This window comes from Mustela nigripes, chromosome 13 (genome assembly GCF_022355385.1).
Source record: "Mustela nigripes isolate SB6536 chromosome 13, MUSNIG.SB6536, whole genome shotgun sequence".
In the NCBI taxonomy this organism is placed as follows: domain Eukaryota; kingdom Metazoa; phylum Chordata; class Mammalia; order Carnivora; family Mustelidae; genus Mustela; species Mustela nigripes.
The window spans coordinates 79,898,004-79,924,368 of NC_081569.1; the positions used below are offsets into that span (position 1 = coordinate 79,898,004).

A 26,365-nucleotide genomic window follows, 5' to 3' on the forward strand; every position below is an offset into this window, starting at 1 on the left:
GTGTCTAGCAATGTTAGAGTCAGAGTACATTTTTTTAAAGTTATTTATTTATTTATTTATCGATCAATCAGAGAGAGACTGAGAGCGAGCACAAGCAAGAGGAGAAGCAGGCTCCCCGCTAAGCAAGGAGCCCGAAGCGGGACTCAATCCCAGAACACTGGGATCATGACCTGAGTGGAAAGCAGATACTTAACTGACTGAGCCACCCAGGTGTCCCACTCCTGAAATTTTTTTTAAATGCACCAACCATTAGGTAGATCACTGTTCATTCTACCTTTTCATATTAATAAATATTCTTTTTGTTTTAATTTCTTATAATTACAAACATGCCCTTATAAATATATTTGAATACAGATATAGGTATTTCTGTGGGACAAATTTTTTAAAGTATAATTTGTGGGTAAAAGGGTTCTCTTAATTAAGAAATTTTTGTCCTCTAAAAAGTTGTACTGATTTACACAGTGCCACTATTTGTTTCTACTTTCTTTTGCTAAGCATTTTTGTTTTGTTTTGTTTTTAATATTTTATTTATTTATTTGACAGACAGAAATAACAATTAGGCAGAGAGGCAGGCAGAGAGAAAGGAGGAAGCAGGCTCCCCGCTAAGTGGAGAGCCTGATGCGGGGCTTGATCCCAGAACCCTGAGATCATGACCCGAGCCAAAGGCAAAGGCTTTAACCCACTGAGCCACCCAGGCACCCCATGCTAAGTATTTTTGAACTATATAAACTACTTCTTAAGTTTAAAAAATTGTTCATTACATTTTATTTTCCTTCTTGTTAACTAGCACTAAAATTGTTTTAATTAATATATATATATTTTAATTTTTGGACAATAAAGTACCAATTCACAGGCTTAAATATTCCATGGTATGATACTGCTTAATTTTCCCCATTTAATAAAGCAAATTAATAGTAAATGAAAACTAAATGAGAAGACAAATACTTGCTTAAGCAACTTATAATAATATTTTGTCAGTTCCATTCACTTAAAAAGATGTTTTAAGCCTTTCACTTACCATAGGTATCATATGGATCCACATTAGGGCTAGGCATATTCCACCACTGGATGGTTGCATCAATACCACCACTAAAACACTGTTCTCCATTAGAACTAATAGCTAATGATAGAACAGGACCACTATTACAGGAAAAGAGGGAAAAAATTACTTATAAAGTCTAAGAAGACATATCTGTATCCCCCCAATCTCTAAACTCATGCAGTATCTAAAAACTGTTTAAAATTTAAAACCTAAATTTGAACAGTACAGATTATATTCTCACTAATACAATCATTAATCAAATGAAATACTACTTAACAAATGTCTTTTCTACTATAAAACACTGAAAGAAAATTTTAAGCTTTGAGGATTCATAAGTAATAGTGAACAATAACTATGATTGTTAATTTAAGCACAAATTCAACGGAACTTACATGTGGGCCCTAAATGTGTAGATAGGCTCTACATCTAAAGAGGCACTCCTGAAAGAGGAAAGTACAAGGGTGGGGGAGGAGAAGGTAATTAAGTAACTGCAAATCACTGGTTGACATTCAAGAATCCTTAGGTAAGATCAAATGAAAGCTTTAAAAAAGAGAACCATATAGAAGGATAATTACTTATAATTATTAGCAAATTTAGAAGGAAAAAAAGGCTAACATGAAAATACTTGCTTTTTGGCAGGAACTGTTTTTTGCAAGTTCCAAAGTTTCAGAGTATGGTCCTCAGAGGCAGTAACCAGCACAGGTTCTACAGGATGAAAAGCTAATGCCCGTACTCCATCGAAATGGCTACGTAGTGTATACTTGGGGTTCCATGTCTTTCGAAAGGCATCTTTATTGGCAGGCAACTAAAAAGAAAGAGTGCAGTATTTAGTGGTAAAAGTCGTAAACTGATAGGCAAGTGGAGTTTTGTGTGTTTTGGTGTGTAAAATATATATATTAAACTGCTTTGCTAAAATGTCCAGTGGAAATTTAATGTACCTTAAAAACTTTATAACAAATCATTATAATTTAATAAATGATACTAAGAAGAATAACTTCAATTAGCTTTCAAATATCTAGATCAAAGGAAGAGTTCCTTAATCTGTTTTACCTATCATCAGGCTAAAGCCAAAAGTCCTATTAAACGTCAGATGAGAACAACAAAAAAACTACCATGCTGCAATGCTTTACATGAAAAAAATAAAAATTAATAAATCACTACCAAAAATCCAAGCGAATAGTATTAACAATACAGCTGTCATTTAGAAAATTAGCATGTGAAATTTTTAAAGGAAGCAAATTAAGGTACTTTCCAAAAGTCTGAACTAAAGACACTTTAGGAATATCGTCATCCTATTTTCATTATTATTGTTGATATTGGTAAGAGGTTAATCTTTTTACCTTCATTTCTCCATCTGTAAAGATAGGCTGTGAAACCACTTCTAAAGTAGTCAAAAGTTTACTAGAATTTAGTTGCTTAAATACTTTGAAAATATTAATGAGAATAATCCAGCCCACCAAGACTGGTGTCTCTAAAAAGCATGCTCATCTAGATAGAATACGTAGAAAAAAAGAAATGCTATAAAAGGGAACAAATAAATTTGCTGAAAAACTGCAAATTCGTTCATACAAAATCTAAACAAGTATAGTTAACTCTCAATTGAGTGTTAATTGTCTATAAAAAATTTAATCCAAGACTACTTTCACCTCTGAACACTACCTTCCCATCCAATCTCCATTCTCTCCCCATCCCTCAAATGAAGGACTAAGTATTCAGGAAATGGCAAGCTAACTTTAACATTATGCTTACAAAAATAAAAGTTCAAAAATAAAACATAATTTTTAAGAAGTATCCTGAAGGCAAGTGATTCAGGTTACCTATTTTTCTCTTGTTGACACCAAAATATGGCTCAATTTGAGTAGATAATTGAGAGTTGACTACTCAAGATAGATATTTATCAACCAATATTATAAGGTAATCAATCATCCCAAACTTCTAGCTAATCCACCACAATACCTAAGAAAAATTTAAGCACCACAAAGTAATTACAAAAGAAAAACTACATGTCACTTCAAATCAACATATTGACACACTTAAATTTATCTTTTCCATGCACCTTGACATTAATTCTGTTTTATAAGTGTTTCCAAAAAAATAAGGAGCCTTCTATTAAATCATTAAAAAATTAAAAATAAAACTGCACTTACATCATAACTATAGTCTGCATCATTTGTTACCGTCAAGTCTGCAAGGTCTCCAAGGCCCAGTACACTTAACAAAACATCATCAGAACCCATAATAAATGACTTGCCTCCTCCAGATGGAAACGTTATTGGTTCAGCTATAAAGAACAAAACCGCTTCTTAAATGCTGAAAAATCATACAGTACAAGACAATATTGTGGGGGAAATGTAAGCACTTAACAGTTACAATATTAATATAATTATTTTTTTTATTTTCCCACTTCCCTCCTATTTCTTCCACTCAAAAAATCCTATTACTGAGTATCAATAAACAAATGTTTATTTTCTTATTTACAAACTGCAACATAATCTTCTACAAATCAAATATGCACTAGATACATTATTCCGGAATAGGAGGGGGGCCACATAAGCTTTGTGCTTTGTCTATTTAAATTAATTACTTATCACTTTGGTACAATTAGAACTATAATATTTTTTAAATGTTATAGTCCTTTTGCTTTGTATCGTATTTGCTTAGAAGTGCCAGGTATTCTAGTCCCTGATAAAAATAAATGTAAGTATTCAAAAGTAAATCGTATCCAATTTATCAGTTTACTAGTTTACTGAAATGAAGCCTTAAATTGCTCAGGTTACTCCAGTAACAACAATGTTCTAGAAGAGGATGGTTCTACAACCAAAACTGTCAGCTTCCTTTCTGTAAAAGGTTAATCCATGTGATGTTCAAAATGCCTTCCAGTTTTCAAGCTTTGACTACGATTTCTTATTTTAACTCTCCTTTTATTTACCATACTTCTAAAATAAAATAACTATTCTATATTGACTAACTCTACAACTTTAAATTTCTGTTGCTGTTAACATCAAACTCTGCCATAATCAGAATAGCTATACTATTATATAAGTATTTTGCTGTAACAGTTACAGTACAAGGAATAATTCTCAGTATTATCTCACACATGCTTTGAAATCAAAATTTTAATCTGAAGATACAAGAAGAAAGTACACAAGTCATTGTAATACAAAACAACTCAACATGTCAAAAAAACATTTAAAATTCATGAGCAAATTTAAGAAACATTTAAAAACTAAGCTAATTAATAATTGTGAAAAAGTTCCTACAAAAATGATATAAACAATATACAAGAAACACAACAGATGTAATGAAATTTGTCAGTCATCACTAATACTATTGAAAATTACTCTAAGACACAAGTCAACATCTCAATATATACTACTGCAAAAGTAAAATTTACCTTTATTTAGAATATAATAATTTATTATCAAAGTAAGCTAATGAAGTTGTGAGTCAGCAACCAATCTAGAGTAAATCTGACAAGATATATATATATACAGATATATATATATATCTAGTATATATATACCAGTACTATTTAATCTTTCAATGATTATGCTTATTAAATCTAAATCTACAGAATTGATCCTACCAAAATCTAGTATGCGGTTATTGGTAATATTAGAAGCTGCAAAAAACTATTAAAAAAAACCATTTCAAATGATGTTAAGAATAACTATGTAAAATTCATTAGGTATTATTTTCTCAAAGCATTTTTAGCCAGTATAAGGACAAATTTTTCTTTTAATTTCATAATTTGTTTATAAGACAAATTAGAACAAACTGCCACAATTCCTCCCACTCACAATTACACATTCATTAACACAAATCTTAATAAAAGCCCAATAAATTACTTTTAACATAATAACAAATTATTCTGCATTATTATATAGAGCTTTTGCAGAGATTATTTCTGATCAGCTGTTGAGAAATTTAGGGGCACGTGAAGCTAAGTACCTGGGCAGTTTTAACTACTTGTAACCAGATTTCTAATTAAGCATATGATTACATTTCTCCATCTCACTCTATATACATATATTTATTTAATCATAGCAAGCTTACTGCTCATTCAGCATATATTACATATAGCTATGTATTTCTACTTTCCATAATCACCCATCACTGGGGTATACAGTAATCACAGTAAATACTCAATTTATTTGTCCTTGTTTTTCTACAGAGGGAATTAGTTTCTATTCTATAAATTCATCTTATTTATAACTAATTACAGCAAATGACTGCATAAACATATAAAAAGTCATCAGCAATTCAAAGAAAACAAAATTAAAAGTAGTTTTTAATAAAGAAAATTTTGATACTTTCTATCAGTTAACCTAAGAGATTTCATCACGCAATTTAAGAATACTATTACTATATTAGCATTTCCTTTTTTGGAAATTTTATGGTCTACAAAATGGGATCTTATAACAAGGTTCTTTTCATACTTCTATAACTAATTCTCCTTTTTATGGACACTCCACTGACTAAGGAAACCTATAGTTCACATATCAAACGAACCCTTTCTTCTTCAATTTTATCAAACCTAAAGAACACAGTCAAATGATTAATTCCACTTATGCCAGTGGTGACATGGTATATCTTAAATCTTTATTAAAAAATGGTCTGGTTGGAAAGAAAACAGTCTGGTTAAAAACACTTCCTTTACAAAATGGAGTAGAATACGAACTTCAACAAGAAAGCATAAAGTTGGAAAACTGCCACTGAAATAAGAGATTATGAACTCTAATACTCCCTTCTCAGCTGTAAGTCAAAGTTTAATTTGCATCTTTTTAAATAACAAACTCTAATGAAAGATTTATCCCTTAAAAAGTATAATGAGGTTCATGCTTATTGGCCCCCTCTCCTCCTTCCATCATTAACAAGTTAGATCATTGATTTAAATTTTTTTTTTAAAAAGTACACATACACAGGATGCCTGGTAGCTGGCGATTGGGCATCCAACTCTTTGTTTCAGCTCAAGTCATGATCTCATGGGTCGTGAGACTGAGCCTCACATTGGGGCTTAGCAGGAAGTCCACTTGAGGTTCTCCCTCAGCCCCTCACCTGACTCATTCACTCTATCCCCCCAAAATAAAATCCAAAAGAAAAAAAAAATTTTTTTAAAAGTACACATATACATACAGAGCTCTAAACTGATTTTTGTGTAGTGTGGGCCCTGACTGGCTATTTCCAGAGGTCAATGGTTTGAGACATTTAAAAGGGTCTCTATTTCTGCTAGTATGCTTTGACTTAAATTACAAAACCTACAGTTTACATTAGCAAGTTTTCCAAGTATTATTTGTTAAAGCAGACCAAAAGCTAAGGAAGCTAAGCCATTTAAATAGCTAAAATAAGTAATGGAGTTGGCACATGCATAGAAAATACCTCCTAACGTAAAACAAGTAAATAGCTTAATAGTGAAAAAGAAATCTGGAAAAATCAGCAGACTATTTTACTATTCCTGTTGTTTTTCATGCTTTAATATATTTTGTTTTGGTTTTATTATTTTAGCGATTTTCTTTACTTCAAATTTCATCACAGATTATGATGAATGGTAAATACATGCAGAGATGACTTTGATGGAAAAATGCAAAATTAACTTTTAACTGTACTGAAAATGCACTATTCAAGATCTCTTAAACAACAACAACAACAACAAGGTGGGGCATCTGGGTGGCTCAGTTAGTTAAGCATCATGGTTCAAGCCCTAGGTTGGGCTCCCTGCTCAGCAAGGGGTCTGCTTTTCCCTCTGCCCTTCACCCTACTTGTGTGCTCTCTCTCTAATAAATAAACAAAACCCTTAAAAACACCAACAAAAAACCAAGCTATTCAAAAATACTTAACTGGGGCATCAACTTCCCTTATACAGCACAAGCAGAAATAATAATGAAATATAGTCTATACACCAAATTATTAGATACTAAATTATCTTATATACTCATATATCACAATAAACCTTTGATGAGAATTCAGTCCATAACTTAAAATTGTAACTATCCAGATCTAGAATTCTAAGTTACTCAAGTATATCTATACAACTTCAACTAAAATAAATTTTGGTAAAAATGTCCGAGTAGTACTTTCATTTCCTACACATTTCTAGTTTAGATACATTTTTAGAATATACTAGATAGTATATATCTGGTACCAAGTTAAACAATAATTCTATTCCCTTCTTCTAAAATAATGAAATTAGGCATCTGTTCCATATATTTTTAGAAATTATAAGTAAAGTTCCAAGTACAATGTCAGGAATTTAGATGTCTTCCAAGAAGGTAGTAGTTATTGTCAGGTACTAAATTCAAGCAATATGACAAAATGACTAAACAGTTTCTTCCCATATGTGCTCCTTAAAGCCATTTATTAAACTACTGTCTTCCTGATCTGTGAGCTAAAATTAGATTTCAGGACAGTACTCTCAATTGACTTATGGCAGAAACAACTCCGCTTAACATTAAAAAACAAAAGTAAAATATATAGACATAAAAGTCAAAAATTCGGGATGCCTGGGTAGCTCAGTCAGTTAAGTGTCTGCCTCAGGCTCAAGTCATGATCCCAGGGTCTTGGGATGGAGTCCTGCATCAGGTTCCTTGCTCAGCAGGGACCTGCTTCTTCCTATGCCCCTCCCCACTGCTCGTGATCTCTTTCAAAAGGGGTGGGGGAAGCCACAAACTCCAAAATCCTTAAGACAATTTTATCAAGAGCCTGACCAGGGACGCTTGGGTGGCTCAGTTGGTTGGGCGGCTGCCTTCGGCTCGGGTCATGATCCCGGCATCCTGGGATCGAGTCCCACATCGGGCTCCTTGCTCAGCAGGGAGCCTGCTTCTCCCTCTGCCTCTGCCTGCCATTCTGTCTGCCTGTGCTTGCTCTCTTTCCCTCTCTCTCTCTGACAAATAAATAAAATCTTAAAAAAAAAAAAAAAAGAGCGTGCCCAAACCCTCTCTCAGGATCATGTAAGCAGATCTTCAGCACTTTAAAACAGCAGCAAATTTACAATATTAAGGAGATTAATGTCTTCTGCAATATAAGTAAACACAGTAGCTATATTTTTTATCTTCCTCTGCTCTTACACCTTTATAATCAGTCATTCCAGTAGAGGCTGACCTTGACTGATTAGAAGGGGGGGCACCTGCGTGGCCCAGTTGGCTAAGCATCCAACCCTTGATTTTGCTCAGGTCATGATCTCAGGGTTATAAGATCAAGCCCCACACAACTCAGAACCTGTTAAGATTCTCTCTCTCCCTCTGCCTCCCTCCTTTCTCTCTCTCTCCCCCCATCTCTTAAAAAAAGTCCTGAAGGGATGAGGGACAATTTATCTCTCAAATCAGTTATCATGTCATAGAGTTTTGTCCTGTTGAACCCAGTAAATTAATGTTGGCTGTAGAGGTTCATTTCATGGCTACCATCTGACTTGCTAGCAGCCTTAAAACTAATTTACTAACCAAACAGGCTATTTTTCAGAAGTTCCAGTTATAAAAATCTCAGATAAATAGATCTTCAGTTTTCCACACTGAAATATTTCAAATATTTCCAAAGATATTAAAAATATTTAAATAATATATTCATAATTTCTATAGTGAAATATATACCCACTATGTTTTATATCTATATATAAAATTGAGTCTTCCATCATTCAACCAAAGCTCTATAAGCTCACAGACATAAGTACCCTTAAAAGGCAATTTTGGTGTTTAAGATGATTAACGTTGAACAATGCACAGAATAAAACACAAGTTTTTTTCCAATTTAATTCACTATCATAAAAAGTTAAATAAGTACACATGATTTTTATATGAGGCAACAAATAATTGTCTCTCCCTGGTGTTCATATGGATATTTTCCTGCCACACTTCCACAAATGTGTCATTAACAAAGCAACCCCAATTTTTCTCAATTTTTTTTCACTCTTCCTAGATTTGAAGTTTCATTTACCCATGTGTGCTCTGAGATTCTCATAGTAGTATGAAAAGTCAACACTGTCACAGGCCATAAATTTAAAGAGAGAATTTCAGTTGTTGCCTGGATTATTCAGGCCAAAATATACAAAACTCAAAAGCATCTGCAGTACTGTGAGGTCTCTTTCACTATGAACTTCAAAAATTACAGAACTATTATCTTAAGTATTTTGAAAGAAAACAGTTTTAAGAATGTCAAAAAAAATTTTGAAAAGACAAAAGAAAGTATTTTGTAGTCAGTATCAAGTAAAAACAAAACAGGCAAACCCAAGGTCACACATTATGACCTTATATTTATTTATATTTACTATGACTTTATATTTATGACTTTACTAAAGCCAGTATTAATGGACTAACAGCTACTTAATTATTAAATTTCACTATGGCTATTAGAATATTAGTAACTCTATAGAAACTATCATTCATCCATGTATCTGTAACAAAATGCTAGGCAGTGAGATGTTAAGAATTAATGGGAACAGGTGAAATCTTACACATTTATTGTCCTAACAGTAATCCCTAATTTCTCAGAAATGCTTAAGTATCTTTACTGCTGCATGGAAGTAGGCAGTATGCCAAATAGTCTGAATTTTCTAAAATAATTATCACAGGGATTATGTGAGGATTTTCTCCCTGATACAGAATAACTACAAACAAATTCTATAACAACGGAGAAACTGCCAACTGTTAAAATTAAACTGTTAAAAACTATCAGTTAAAATTCGACATAAAAGAAAATGTTATCTTTACTCACAAATAGCTCTCCTTTTTAACTTCCCCACTTAAAACGTATCATCACCTTTGCTCTGGTTTCTATTCTTAAAATTCTGCAACTACATTTTAATAATTCCTCTTCAACTTGTAGGGGCATCTGGATGGCTTTGTCAGTTAAGTGTCGCACTCTCAATTTTGGCTCAGGTCACGACTGTGGAACTGAGCCTCACATCCAGCTCCATGCTTCCTGGGGAGTCTGCTTGCGATTCTCCCTCACCCTCTGCACACTCCCCCACCAATATAACTAAAAATAAGTAATCTTTTCTTTAAAAATTCCTCAACTTTTAAAATGGGGGTAGGGTTGTTTTTAAAAAGAATTTTCCCTACCAAGAAAAAAAAAATTCTCCTCTATTATGCTTCAGCTTAATCTACCCTGTTGACATTTTTCTAATCAAAGCTTTCATTCTTATCAATTACTGCCATAGATTCCTTTAGTTTTCCTAACCCCCAGCCCCACTTACCTTCTACAAAATTGGAAAGCCACAAATTAATTTTCTAAAATTATCACCCCTAATTCAGAAACCACAAGTGGCACCTTAACTTCTTTGGATCAAATCTAACTAAAATCTTGTACTTTACACCTTGCATGTGGCTTCATGATCTGATCCTATTTTTCCTATTTGATCTCATCTTTTAATGCTCCATAACACAAACCTCCCTGATTTTAGCCTCCTCATCACACACACACACACACTCTACCTCTACCATGCTCTTACCACAATTGTACTTATTCCTTCAAACCACTTCAGCTCTCCTCTTAAAGCCTTTGCTAATCTTTCCCTGCTCATTCTTATTATACTTGCATGTACCATAACATATGGCTTTATTAGATATTGTCTTACAGATAATTTCATGATGCTAATATCAAAAATAATAAAGATGAGCTCAAGTTTTATCCCACATGTGAAGTCATAATCTTCCTGAACACATAGACTGAGAAACACGGAAGAAAAGGAAAAATAGGAGATAACATGAAAGTTATTGTTTAAACTAAAGGTCCCAAATTATGTAATAACTATTAATTATTTTTTCATACTAGAGCCAAACACTAGTCTTTGTGTGTCACAGTGCCAAGTTCAGGAGACAATGTAAGAACCCCGCTTTAATTCTAGTGCCCAAAAGCTGCTTAAGAAAGCAGATTTCATAATTAGATATGAGTCTTAAGTAGTCCCTAGTTTACAGAATACCTTTCAACTACAAATTTAATGTGTATTCATTCTCTTTCTAAATCTACCCAATATTCTAACTATAATAAATGTAACAAAATGCAACTTCAAATAAATTTGAAGACTAATTAGCAGTAATAAGAAACTGTAAACAGGGCGCCTGGGTGGCTCAGTGGGTTAAACCTCTGCCTTCAGCTCAGGTCATGATCTCAGGGTCCTGGGATGCAGCCCCGCATCCGGATCTCTGCTCAGCAGGGAGCCTGCTTCCCCCTCTCTCTGCCTGCCTCTCTGCCTATTTGTGATCTCTGTCAAATAAATAAATAAAATCTTAAAAAAAAAAAGTGGAAGAAAACTGTAAACATATTAATAAAGAATATTAAACATACAAAAATAATCAAGGCCTAAATGAAAACTCATTAAGCACTTATTAGATAAAGCCTGATTCTTAATTACTGTTGCACTTTATAGGAGAAATACTTTATCAAACTGAACAACGAGAAAAACACTTTCTTTTTTTAGGTAGAGGGCAGGGAAAGGATCAGAGGGAGAAAAAGAGTCCCAAGCAGGATCCATACTCAGTGCAGAGCCTGACACAGGGCCCAATCTCATGACCCTGAAATCATGATCTGAGCTGAAATCAAGAGTCATGAGCTTAATGGACTGAGCCACCCAGGTGCCCCAAGAAAAACTTTTACACTACTCTGAATTATATAACAACCCATCTACCTCTTAACCATGACCATCCAATTTGCAAAATGTACAATCCTCTAAACAGATTATAGGACAACGAACAATAGACTAATTATGGCATGTGTAAGCCAAACTAAGGACAGATGATTGCTGTGTTCATGTTTTTCAACCCATACTCTTCTCAAACACACATATTCAGGACTTAATGGAATTTATCTTTCTATAGACTCTATTACTTTAAGTACTCAAGTGTTTTACTGAATCTAACATTTTCCCTTCCTCATAAGTGCCCCCCCCTTTGTCAATCAAACCTTATATTCTAAAGTGAAAGCAACTGTTAGCACGCAATCTGGAAAAGATAAAATTTATTTTATATTTTTTAAAAGATCTTAACTATTTGAGAGAAAGAGAGAGTGAGCGTGAGAGACATCATGAGTTGGGAGGACAGGGAGAAGCAGGCTCCTGCTGAGCAGGAAGCCTGAGGCAGGGCTCTATCCCAGGACTCTGGGATCATGACCTGAGGCAAAGGCAGATGCTTAACTGACTGAGCCACTCTGGCACCCCAATAAGTTTATTTAGTTATGTCTGCTACATCTGTCCTATTTTCTCATTATTGTTCTAATAAAATAAAAGCTTTCACATGAAAACTATCATCTTAAAAAAAATAACATCACAATAGTAAGAAAAAAAAACTAGTTCAGCTAGGAAGTGATTCCATAGTTTTAAAAAAGTGTACTGATTCAGAGAATATCAAGCTGGTACTTTCTGACCCTTGTGAAAAGGTCAAGTTAAGATAGTTAGCTACAAAGTGAATCTGTAGTTTTATAAAGAGTATCAATCTGATACTTTCTAATCCTTGTCAAAATGTGTAAGTTAAGGTACTGTCTTACGGGGATGGAAAAAAATATATGTATGAATTGAACTCAATGTTCTGTCTTAAAAATGTGAAATCATGGGCAGCTCAGTGGTTCATTCAATTAAGTGTCTGACTCTTGATCTCAGCTCAGGTCTTGATCTCTTGGATCCTGAGTTCAAAGCCTGTGTTGGGCTAGGTGTGGAGCATGCATGCATATATACATATATGCATAAATAAAGGTGTGAAATTAAAACAGGAAATACAAAACTAGCTGAATCCCTTTCATAAGAGACAACTATTTTTTTCTTTGATTTGATATAAGAGAATACTTAACTGTTTTATGGATTCTTCAAATTTATACTCTCTTGTAACAGAAGCAGCTTAAATACCAGATATTTGGAGCACCTGGTGGCTCAGTGGGTTAAATGTCTGACTCTTGATTTTGGCTCAGGTTATGATCTCAGGGTCATGGAACTGGTTGAGCCCAGTGTGGCGCTCCACACTCAGCAAGGAGTCTGCTTGAGATGCTCACTCTCCCTCTGCCCCTCCCTGAGTTTGTGTGTATGTGCGCATGTTCTCTCCCTGTCTCTCTCAAATAAGTAAATAAATAAATAACATCTTTTTAAAAATACCAAATATTTTACAGCGTGCACCAAGTTGTTTTTAAAAGCCTACTAAAAGTTACTGCTATAAAATAATTTCTCCTTAAATGTTAAAATGTCCAATGTATAGATATTTGGACAAAAGTCACACTTGACAAAAATATTACATTTCTGTCGATGGTTTGTCATCCTGGATCTGGAGTAACAAGTGACAAAAACTAATATAAAATTTTTTAAAAACTAGAAAACAATCCAGGACACTCACTAATAAATTATATTTAAAAAATACTGAAAAAGTGAAAAGACTTTCCTTTTCCAATGTATTGACAAGTCAAAGAATGTGCAGCAATTCTGTAACATCAGTTAAGAAGGGGAATGACAATCATATTCTATACATGGAAAAGACAGGAAAATTAGCACAAATGACAATCATGAGAAAAATTAAGACAAGTTCATTCATTCACTAAAAACTACAACTTTAAACATATATGTTCTCAGAATGGGAGTCTTTCAAATGGGAAAGGCCTATGAATCATTTGAAGGAAAGATATGAAATGACTATTTTAATAAGCCTCAATTTTAGAAGTCTTAAATAGCATAGGAGTAGTAAGCCATACAGTAAGAACATCTATAAAAGAAAACATTACAATTCACAATTTAAACTTTCCACGTAGAAACCCTGAAGCAGACAAAAATCTAAGGAAGTCTTAAAAACTTTTTAATTCCTTCCTCATATTTTTCCAAATTTCAGATGCTTCACACTTTCTCTAGATGCTCCACAGTGATTTCTGTTATTGATTTACATGCTTTTACTGAGCTGTAAAGAACACAGCAAAATGCACACTACCAAAAACTTCTCTAGAAAAATCATACCAGACCAAATTTTAACATAACAATAAATTTAGAAACTCTCCCTGACTCCCTTGCCCAATTATAGAACCTTTAGAAATTATTAAAGAATGAAAGAAAACTGAATTGTGGGTCAGATAACAGTACTGTATCATTTACTTTCCTGGTTTTCATCACTGTACTGTGGTCACTTAAGAGGATGTTCTTGTTGTCAGGTAACATATGCTAAACCATTTGAGGAACAACAGATCTGCAACCTACTCATTTTTTGAACTATTCAAAATAATAAATGTATATATTTACAGAGAAAGAATAAAGCAAACACAGTAAAATGTTGACACACCTGGTGGGTCTGGGTGAAAATTACCTGGAATTCTTTGTACTATTCTTGCAACTGTACTTCTCCTTAAGTATGAAATTATGTCAGAATAAAAAGTTAAAAAGTAGGGGCGCTTGGGTGGCTCAGTGGGTTAAAGCCTCTACCTTCAGCTCAGGTCATGATCCCAGGGTCCTGGGATCGAGCCCTACATCGGTCTCTCTGTTCAGCAGGGAGCCTGCTCCCCACCCCCCGCCTGCCTCTCTGCCCACTTGTGATCTCTGTCAAGTAAATAAATAAAATCTTTAAAAAAAAAAAAAAAAACAAAAAAAAAACAGTTTAAAAAGGGAAGCTTAACACTTTTGAAGCCTGAGAACAAAATAACTCCATCAAGTCTCTTACGTTTCATGTTTTCTACTTTTATAAGTATTAATAAAGTATATCTCCTAAGTATATGGCACTTAGCATGAAATTAATACTAAATTATATCTACAGTCCAAGGCAAAGTTCACATTTAAGTCATTTTCTTTTGCCTCAAGTGGAAAAAAGGAAAGGTATAGTGAAGTAAACAAGTTAGAAGACAAATAACCACTAGTTTCTCAGCTCTGGACTCTTCCATTTAAGAGTCAGATCATGATTGAGTCTTTACAAAGTTAAAAAGCTGATATTCTCACCACTTTTTTCTTTCCATTAAAAAAAAAAAGCATTTAGGTTGGGTTACATCTGCTGAATCTATATGGTAAAATTAGCAAAAAATTTTCTTCCCTCTAAGAAGCTAGAAAAAAATCTGTAGAAATGTAGTATTATGATCCAGTGGGTATAATTCATTCATATATTGGAATAAAGGAAATAAAAATCAAGACTGCAGCTTACAAATTATTCTATCTTGTACAAAGCTATATCTAATAAAATATCAGAATAAAACTCAACAAAAACAGGTAATAAGAATATGAAAATACAGGAATTATCCCTTTCATATAAAATGATATCTTTGTATTAATGTTAATCTACCTAGATTAAGACAGAAGTTATGATCCATCAACTGAAAAGTTTTTTATTTCCTTAAGTTTTATCTCCACATCAGGGATTCAGAGCCAACAAGTTCACACTGAACTTGATATATTCAAGGGCAAAAAGGTTTTATTTAAATTCACAATAAGTGCAAAAAGAAACACATTACCTCCTAATACATTCCTGAGACATTTTGCTGTAAATCTTATATGTACATATATATAGGCAACCTTAAGACCCAGACATTTCTAAGAACATTAAAAATGAGCAATAATATAAAGGTCTAACTAACGGAGGCCAGGTTAAATCTACCAACTGCAAAACTATGTAATCATTAAAATTATATCTTTTTCAGATGACTATAAAACATTTAAGACAAAAATGAATTAAAAATATTACAATATTTTTGTTAAAAATTAAAAAGGTGGTTTATATAAAAGACAACACTTGGAAAAAGTTGTAAAGATGTATGTCAAATATTAATCTCTAAGTATTAAGATGGTGGGTCTTTTCACATTTTTCTTTATGTTTCTAGATATTATACTTCTTACACTGTCTGGGTAACAAGCATGTGTTACTTTTTACTATTATATAAACAAAGTTAGTTCCTTTAAAAAAAAAAAAGAAAGAAAGAAAGAAAACCAAAATTAAAAAGACCTGGCTAAATAACAGAGTACGTATCTAGATAATAAAACAATGCAAAAACAAAAACAAAAACAAAACCCCAATACTGAGACATGAGAGCCTCAGGCATAGCTCTGCGGGCCCAACTTCTAATTTGTATCACAGCAATCCTCCTTTGTTCGCTTCACATAGTTCTCCAATCTTATATTTCACAACAAGGTAGATGGTTAAAAAAAACCCTGAAAACATGTTATACAGAGGAATACTTATTGATATGAAATGATGTCTTCTATGAAATGTCAGCTAAACAGGCAAATAAAACTGATACAATGGTCCTATTTTTAAAAGTTAATTAAATTCAAATGTTATGGGGGTTTTGAATTTTAGCTTCAGTTGATTTGTTTCTAGTATTTCTTAAAGATGTGGGTGTAACATTTTCTAGATAGGTTCAAGGCCTACAACTGAAAAAGACCTTCAACTGACCTATATATTATTTTCTAAACCTCAAAAAGATCTAATCATATCAGGAGGAAAAAATGGGGGGTATTTATATTTTAAATTAAGCAACATTATCTAACATTTTCTAAAGAAATCAAAAGATAAGTCAGTTCATAAACAGCACGCAGATAATAAGTAATCTAATATTAAAATAAACTACATTTCATTAAAAAGACCTACACCCCCAAATTCCAATGTTTCATGTCTATATTCAAATAGTCAATCATGCAAAAGTACTTTTATACTAAACATGCATGAATTACGTAGGTAAATGATGTTAGAGCTGAACACAGCCCCTGCCCAGCACTAAATGTTTTTAAATACAATAAGCAATTCACTGTATAATCTGAAACTTCTTAGAAAAGTTTCTTTTCATTCACATGCATAGCAAATTAGCATAATTTTAGAAAAGAAAACTGTGTAACAAGTTCCCAAAACTCCCCTTATTAGCTTCCACAATAAATTAAACCATTTAAAAAGTTTTACTGCAAAAAACTTACACGCATTTCAGTTACACCTGCCATTTTATAAACTCCTCTGTCAAGGAATATAAAAAGAATGCCTATATGGTTTTAGCCTTTGCTATCACTTTGTCCTTGACATAGTCAAAAAAGTGAGACTAGCAAGAATCAACAGCCAGTTCAAAATAAAGTTTTCCCCAAAGTGAGCTTCAAGTTTCTTCATTTAATACTCAAAAGTCTGAAGATACTTTTCATGTGGCTGTTTTTAAAGTTTGATTCAAAAAATGAAAATGAACTGTATCACTTGAGAGGTGCTATAGCTGAATTTATACTTTCACAGTACGCTGATCATAGGCAACATAGTGAAAAATACTATGAAAAAAAGTTACTCAGCTAGAGACCAAACAAACCTTATGGCATCACTACCCTTCTTATTAGCCTTCCACCACAGTAGTCAACAAAATACTACCCAGGAGAGATTTTTCTGCTGTCCTCCTGCTTTGCTGTTGGATTAAGACCAGAAAGCAGCAATGATGAAAAGGGCTTTTATATTCACTATACTTAAAGATTTCCAAACTAAGAAATATAACCTGGGCAAGAGTTGGTTATAGCTATAATACCCTATTTATCAAAAACAAGGAAATTTATACTTTTTCCCTTTTGAACAAATTTGTTACTTTTAATTTTTAAAACATTTTTTAATTTGTTACTTTAATTCCAAGGCCAATATTCCTTACAAATTGGTAAAATTTTTAAAGCTTTAAACCAAACAGAAAACCTCCCTTGAAACCTTTCCTTCATCCTTATTAACATTATTTAAAATGATTTTTCACTTGATTAATAACACAGCCTAAGTTATATTCAAATAAATTTCAATTATACAACAAAGTTTAAAGTTAGTTGCCCCCAATGAAACCAAAAAAAGGTACACACACACACAAAAAAGCAAGAGTTGAAGAATTTTTTTCTAAGAGATTGGTATACAAAAATTATAATAGAATCTGCACTTACTCTTCACCCCTTTCTTCCCCTTTCGTTCCTTCTTGTACTGTTCCTTCAGTTTACTTATTAATCCCTGGTCTACATCCCAAACCTCAGTAGGTGGGGAGAGGTCATCTTTATCTACATGCAGCATATTATTAAAAGAAAAAAAATCAGCAGTTGGCAATGCAAGCTGTTGGCAGTAAACTGTTATAGTTTTACATAATCATAATAAAAATACACTAACAGCATATACCCAAAATACTTTAAAGGTGCAGTTTCAGTTTTGGTATTCACAACTCGAACTCTCAATGCCCATCTCATAAGTTTCTAAACAGTTAACACTACCAGTTAAATGGCGCTTCATATCTATGAATCACAAATTTGAAGGTTATTATTCTTTCAATGAGTAATATTCAATGGACTGACATTAGAAAACTGTTATACAAAAGAGATCACTGCATCTTTATAAAAATGTTCATAAAAATTATTCAGCCAGCATCATAAAAGCAAATGAATGAATTACATGCGAACTACTCATAAGAGTGCAAGCTGGAAAGGTCAGTGCCATTTTATTGATGAAAATATTCATGCACCTTCTGTCACACTGATTCTGCATGCACGGGTAACTATACTAATGGAGAGGCATTCTAGTCCAATATAATACATACATATAGTTCCAAAATACATTGTCTCCAATAATACATACAAAGCATTCAAAGAATCCCACCTCGGCCCCCACCCCACCCAAATAGTTCAACATCTCATTACCTTCTTCCATTGGTCTACAACTAAGATTAGCAAAAAAAAACAAAAAAACAAAACTCAAATTCCACTGAAGAATTTTTGAGTTGATTTTTTTTAGGGTAAGATAAAAGCAGTGACAAGCATGGAGAAGTGAAAACATACATTGCTGTACATCTGCTAAAGAAGAAACTTCAGCTATTTTAGCTGAATAACAAATCTGTATTTATTTTAAGTAAATACTTGTGCCTGGAAAAATTTTACTCTATAGTAAACTAGAAGAAAACAGCATTAAAAAGAAGCAGAATAAAAATAAGTCTATTAGAATTACTTTAAGTATTAAGGGTTTTCCCGTCATTTGTTTAGTTTTAAAATAGTCATGTTACTAGAAAGTTTAACATTCTGTTACAGAGTAACAGCTATGAGTTTATGTAAGCATGTTACTAAATTAGAACTGTATCAAAACACACAGGCTAAGTCACTGAACAGGACTGAGAGAATAATGAGATTTTAGGGAAACCACACTTGCTAAATTTCTGATAACTCATTATATTCCAGATTACAAGTCTTGTAAAACTGCCTAGGCCTCACTGACATAATCCATAAAGTGGACATTAAAAAGCCTTTTTTGCCCCTTATAGACTGCTATTTGTAGTAAATATAAAAATTCTCATATTTGAATGGCATGTAGAAATTCAATTACTTACTGTACCTTGAGCCTTTTCTACTACACTTGTTATCACTTTCTCCCCTATGGATATACCTATGATCTTAGGCAATCTGGATGTAAAAAGCTAAATTCAAAGCTTTAAATTAATTTGCCAACTTGAATTACACAAACTAGGTTGTTCAAGATTGAAACATGTACATAAGATTATCTGTCAAATTTCCAACTGCAGTACTGTTTGTAATACTGCAATAATATTGATTTAAAGAGAAAATTTACTTTTGTGTACTCTAATCATGAAGTTTACTGAAAACGGCTGTAATCAAAATTATTCTGTGAACTCACTGGACACTCCCCCAAAAATGTGATCTAAAGAACAAATCATTTGCATTCATCTTAATAAAACTAGCAATAATTGTTTAAGTAACCACTTAAAGTAAGCCAAATGATGTATTTTTAAACCTATAGAAAGAAAATTTAAAAACAAAAAAGCTTCAGTGGTATAAATTTTACATAGGTAATGCCATAGGACAGAAAATTTTAGTAAGATAGCCTCAACAGTTTTTTAAAAGACCTCTATAGGAAAAATAAAGTTGTAACTCTAATTCAAGTAGCAAAGGGTACTAGAGTGAAAAAGCAAAAGGGAATAAAAAGGATAAGCCTAAGGGAAAAAAAACAAATATTACTTGAAAGATAACCTAAAGTCTAGAAAACAAAGGTTAACTCAAAGCAGTGCAAAGAACAGGTTGGTGAATGCATATGTGCACAAAAAACATCCTGAAACTTGCCTTGTAATAACAGCTGATTTGATACTGCTTATAAGAAATAGTTAAGAGCAAAAGGGAAGAGGCAGCATAATCTTCTACATATTAATTCTGTTTTGTTAATAATCTAGGGGGGGAAAAATACCAAGAAATGAGGTTGAATCAGTTAGGGGAACTTTTTTGTTTAAAAGAAAACACAAATATGCACACACAAAAAAATGACCCTTAACAACTCAAAACCACAAAAACATAAAATTCTAATATGGTAATTCTAACTATCATAGTAGAGGAATTATATAAATCTACTTAATATAGCATAAAAATGTAACATCACTTTATGCAAATATTCAGTACTTTAATTATCCAATCCATAATATTTAAATACAAACATTCAGGTACTAATTACATTTGGTAGTCCTATAAATTTCCACAAATCACACTTTCAAAGTGGAGGAGAAAATAACCAAACATGCTCAAAATGCCATGTCTCCATGAGAGAAATAGCAAAATCAGAAATGCCTACTACTATTTTTGATTATGAGAAGAACTAAAAACTACCAAAATTAAACTCAGACTACCTAATGTAGATAACAGAAGAAAAATAGGATTTAGAAGCTTCCTAAAAAAGCAGTGGTTTTATACGATGAAAGTATTCAAAATTAGAATATCTGAGATTTATAATGTTACAAAATAAAAAACAACAGACTACCCACCTTGGGTGGATACTGGAATATGTTTCAGTAGGATACATTACTTATAAATAACAACAACAACAACAAAAAGTTTTTTGCCCAATAATTTAAATCTCAAAAACTGTCACCTTCCCATTTGTAAGTAAATTCAAATTTAAGCAAATGAGTTAAATAAAGGTATGTTTGTATATCCATCCTCTTTGTTTTGGAAAAACTGAATATAGCACCTGTTGAGTAGAAATGAAAAATACAGAAACAGTGCATAGATCCTTTGACAGTTTGCATTTGGTAAGGAAAGAAACTGCCTGAACAATTTTGTTCTTTTCCTTCTAAAGAACTTAAAATGCTTTAAAGATGGTTCAATCTCATCTGGAAGGAAGAGACTTTCAGTTACTTCCATATACACAGATTCAGGTCACAGTCAAATAGTAATAGTAAAAGTGAGTAATAGTTTACTGTTATCACTCACTAGTTAGGTCTGCTTTTCAAACTGCTCTAGAGCCAAAAGCCTTTTGACTACACAGAATATAGCATTTCATTATTAAAGAAATAATGCCATTTTATACAAACTAAATTCCTGAAATTTTTGTATATTCTTTTGACAGTTAAAATTCCAGCAATTTTAGGCAAAGAAAGCAGGAATGGTTATATACCAAGCATTAGCTATGTAGATATTTGAAAACTGCTGATTATTTTCTTTAATGAAAATAATCTAAATGTTCATCAGTAAGACCCCAATTAAATAATGGAACATACTGACAGAATATTATGAAGCTATTAAAAATGTCGCTGCAGGGACGCCTGGGTGGCTCAGTGGGTTAAGCCACTGTCTTCGGCTCAGGTCATGATCCCAGGGTCCTGGGATCGAGCCCCAAATCGGGCTCTCTGCACAGCAGGGAGCCTGCTTCCTCCTCTCTCTCTGCCTGCCTCTCTGCCTGCTTGTCATCTCTCTCTGTCAAATAAATAAATAAAATCTTAAAAAAAAAAAAATGTCGCTGCAGAAGAACAATGTATTAGGTAAAAAAGTGTGGGTTATAAACTGGAACTAAGCAAAATCCTTTGTTAAAGACAGATACACATATATAAATGTTAAGCATGATTCTCCTTACACAGTGGCATTATAGGTTATTTTTAATTTCTTCTTCACAGAAGAAGGGTTTCTAAACTCCTAAAATACACGAATTACAAAATAATTATATACTTATATAATTTAAATGTACTTACATAATTATAAAATAACCCGGGGTGGGGGGGGACAGTACTTTAGAATCTACTGGGAAAAAATTAGGTATTTCTAACATTGAATGGGTTGCACAAAGAAGCTTAAAGAAAACTTTTATACTTTTATTGTGCCCCCTGAGCAAGGCTAATTCTTAAGAAAAGTAAACTAGAAGATAGCCATTTTCAAATAGTAAGTATAAAAATGTATATTCAAAGTCTAGAAGGTAATTCTGAATTTTTTTTTCAAATTTTCCACTAATGTGCCTCTTCTCTTTCCACTTAGAAGAAGAGATAAGTAAAGGTCTGAAACGATGCTTAAGAATTATAATCAGTAAGAAAGCAAGTAACAAAACTCAGATTTTTAAGCTTAAATTGTTATCAGGATAGTAAATAATTACATTACCTCTTAGGTTTTGTTTCTCCTGCTATTAGTAAATTCAGTTTCAGTACACAAATGAGGCATTTTTAAATAATATGTGTTCCCCATCATCAAAGTAGTTTTTAAGTAGTTAGTGATAACTCCTCCTGCTAGTAACTAAGCAACTTTGGTGTTCCTTTAAAATGTGCAATAAGGTACTTAGTGACCTTCTCCAATAAAGCTCTATAAACATAGTGTGAGTTCTACCTGCCAGACAACATGCTGGTTTTCGAAGCTGATTGAATGAACAACAGAGTGGACCTAAGTTATTATCTTAATAAATGTTTATACTTTTATTTTCTAATGGAGTTTTAAGTCCTGTATAAATAGAACTGCTTCCTTTCAGTTATAGCTGGATTATTATTTGCATTATGTATCATTTCCAAAGGCTAGGCCCTAACATATGCATACTACTAAATATATGTAGTAAAGTTTAATACATTCACTAAACCTTGTTCAATGTAAAGCTGTAATTCAAGATTAGTAGCTTTATTACTTTCTAGCAATAAGTCAGGTAACATTGTATGGGCATAACAAGAGTTAAATCTTTAAACCTAGATTCATTACCAAATTAAATAATGGGAATGCTTAAAACTACATAGATGTGCTTTTTTTTTTTTTTTTTAATTTGCTAAGAGGAAAAAAATTGGATTTCTTTCAACTTTAACTCAAGGTAAGTTCCAAAAATCAAAATCCACCAAAAGGCATATATTAAACAATAGTTTTGTCACCAAATCTAAATAAATTGGTACAAAATACCCTGAGATTATTCAACACCACTTCCCCTTGTTCTCGTTCAACTGCCACCATACATTCAAATACTCACATTCCACGTATAATATTCAATACCAATATATCCTTAAAGGCTATTCTCCCGCCCCCATATTTCTTTATCACCTTACCCCATTCTGTGCCATCCCCTGAACTCCGTGCTTCTCCAGCTCCTTCACCATCTTCAGCTGTCACTAAAAAATCAAATTCTTTCAGTGCTTCCTCAGTATCAGGATCATCAGTTAGGTCAGCAGCTAAACCTTCATTACCTATCTGAAAATGGAACATAAGCCAAGAATTACTTTTATCCTAGATTTTAAAGGGGTCCTTTATATGATTTCACACAATTATCTTTATATTTGCACTCCCATTTTTAAATTACTTATACAAAATTTTAGATTTTCCATTTATTTCACCAATCCCCAAATATATGCATATAAATGGCAAATATTAATTTCTTAACAGTGTCATGTGAAGATTACTGTAAGATGTAATGTAAGTAATCTGGTAGTAAAAAAAAAAAGGTCGCTAAAAATGGTTAAAATAATAATCAAAAGTAGTTCACTTCTTTAATTAGAATAGGATCACAATTACCCCTATTTATAAGTCCTTTTACTCACTTACATTCTGATAATACACTGTGTTAAACTGACTTCACTCACTGAGAACTGCACATGTAGTCCATAATTCACAAGGTTCTGGCATGACTAATATAATAAGAATATTAACTGATCTTAAGTCAATAGCTGTGATAATAATGGTGCTTTGCCTCCCAAGGAAAAAAAAAGGAGGGGGGATCTCTCCATTTACCCATGTTACACACAAGTATGCCGCATACATGAAATGTGAAAGGAAGGCTGAAAACTGCTTTAATAGCCTAAAAACTTTTAAGGAACAAGAACATTATTATAATATCCCAAGAAAACAAAACTTAACCCATGCACTTTTTTTTAGATACATGAAATACTCTATACTACTGTGGTAATTCATAAATGGATCATCTAATTTGTGTATACTCTTATAGCTAACCCACATCACTGATAAAATTAATAACTCAGTTTCTTAGATTATGAGGAAAAGTAAATTTTTATTAATCCTTATCAAAGAACAAGAATGTAGACACATACATTTATAACCTATAGTTTAGTCCCTCCCCCAGAGTGGGAGCATCCCCACTGCAGCTTCACTTTATTTATCACCTGTGTACTGTACACGAAAAGACAGACGTCAGCAGTGATTCTTAACTGTAGCAGGAGTGGATAAGGTGGTTGTTGTTTTTTTTTTTTTTTTTTAAGTTTCAAAGTGCCAGACTAGTTCTATTAAAAAAAGACCCCTTTTTGCCATTTAGTGAATGATACAGCAAATAATAATTTCTAATATAGGTGGGTAATAGTGAGAACTGACAATATATAAAACTTTCAATCGAGATGATAAAATAAAAAATAATCCATCACTTCTAATGTAACTTAAGATATCTTGAAAATTTCTACTCCAAATACATGTGTATATGTACTTTAGCCAAAAAAATTAAAAACTGAGTTCCTACTTTGTGTTTATTCATCCGATGTTTATCTTTTCCTTCTGGGATGCCTTCAATCATGTCATTTTCCTCTTCTTCATCACTGTCATCAGCATTTTCTAAAAAATTGAATGTCTCAAGAACATCACCAGAGGGCCTGTCAAAGGGGACAAAGATGAATCCAAATATTCCAATGGTTAATTCTAATATTTCTTTGTTTCCTATTTTAAAACAGTACTTGAAACCAGTATAGAGATTCAAATGATAACCTATTTATAATATATTGCCTAAGTATTTTACCCAAGAAAATAATGTTTTGAAGATTGTTTTCTGACTAAAGTAAAAGTGATTGTTTTGTTAAGTTTCTCTTTGAGTAATTACTGTGTCAAAATCTTATAGTAACAGACACTCAAATGTGGTATTATTTCTCAAAATAAAGCCATCATAAGCAAGCAAGTAAACTTAACATTTCTTATAGCTCTACAACCTCTTACAGAGGTCCAAATGTCTGAAGACTAAAACCTGCCCAGATTTAAAATTATGGGGTAAATCAGATACAGATATTCCAATCCATTTCACAGACTTTCTTACCTATAAAACAGGATTCTGAATATACTAAAGAAATACTTTCTTCAAGTCTTTCAGAATCATTCAATTAATAGGTAATAACGATCGTCTATTTTAATCTACCTATGAAGTCATTTTTAAACTATAATTTAGTCCCTTCTCTATGTACAAAAAAGGGTTTTCAAATAGCTATTTAATATCTAATAACAAAGCAAGAGAACAGTGAAAATTTCAGCCCAACAATAAAAGTCTCTGCTCTACCATTATCTAGATGACTGAATTTGGCCAAGTCACTTAAACCTTTTAGCTGCAATTTCTTTACCTGTAAACTGTTTGGGTTGAACTAGATGATCTTTTGGTACCAAAAAGAGTAACAATCTAAAATACAATTCAGACTTTTTTTTTGAAGGGGGCAGGGCCTGGAGCGGCAAAGAGAGAGAGAGAAAGAGAATCTTAAGCAGGCTCCATGTCCAGTGCGGAGCTCCCAATGTAGGGCTTGATTCTCACAACCCTGAAATCAACAGAAGACAGGGTCACCTGGGTGGCTCAGTCTGGTGAGCATCTGACTCTTGGTATCAGCTCAGGGCATGATCTCAGGGTTGTGAGATCAACCCCTGTATCATCAGACCCACACAAGTGCAGAGTCTGCTTGGGATTCTCCCTCTCCCTCTTCCTGAGGGCAGATACCCCCCTCTCTAAAATAAACTAAAATCTTAAAAAAAAAGAATAAGACACTTGACCAACTGAGTCACCCAGCCACCCTAATTCAGACAATTTTTTAACATAGCATGGATTTTAATAGGTCTCTATATACTCTACCTAATCCAGCTCATTGTTTAAGGACCTGCATAAAAACTGAATGTAGAGAGAGATGTTTTTCCAAATACAAATCAGTAAAACAAAGATACAGTAACACAACACACACTTTCAGCTCAATATTTACAGTATGCCTTAACATCTGGGGATTAAATGAAAAGCAAAAAGGTAAGCGGCAAAACTGGTACATTAATGACAGAAAAATAGAAACTAGTACATTTAAGATCTGAGAATTCCATTTCAAACTCTCACAAATTAAGTAGTATTGTCCCTTGGATAGAAATGTATGTCTATAGGGGCGCCTGCATGGCACAGTCAGTTAAGTGTCTGACCTTGGCTCAGGCCATGATCCCACAGTCCTGGAATC

The 26,365-nt window shown here is 33.0% G+C and overlaps 1 protein-coding gene across 3 annotated transcripts in view; it reads right to left on the minus strand.

Annotated features, from left to right (window-relative positions):
* STRN3 (striatin 3) overlaps positions 1 to 26,365 on the minus strand; it is a 115,946-nt gene that overhangs the window by 16,749 nt on the left and 72,832 nt on the right. For 2 of the 3 annotated variants that reach the window (XM_059373048.1, XM_059373046.1), the window contains exons 6-12: positions 24,643 to 24,772; positions 23,228 to 23,369; positions 17,850 to 17,960; positions 3,190 to 3,323; positions 1,672 to 1,847; positions 1,435 to 1,482; positions 1,019 to 1,140 (exon numbers count right to left, since the gene is read on the minus strand). In XM_059373048.1, coding sequence (XP_059229031.1) covers positions 1,019 to 1,140; positions 1,435 to 1,482; positions 1,672 to 1,847; positions 3,190 to 3,323; positions 17,850 to 17,960; positions 23,228 to 23,369; positions 24,643 to 24,772 — 863 coding nt within the window. The remainder of the gene's footprint in view (positions 1 to 1,018; positions 1,141 to 1,434; positions 1,483 to 1,671; positions 1,848 to 3,189; positions 3,324 to 17,849; positions 17,961 to 23,227; positions 23,370 to 24,642; positions 24,773 to 26,365) is intronic. The other variant, XM_059373047.1, reaches the window with a different exon arrangement.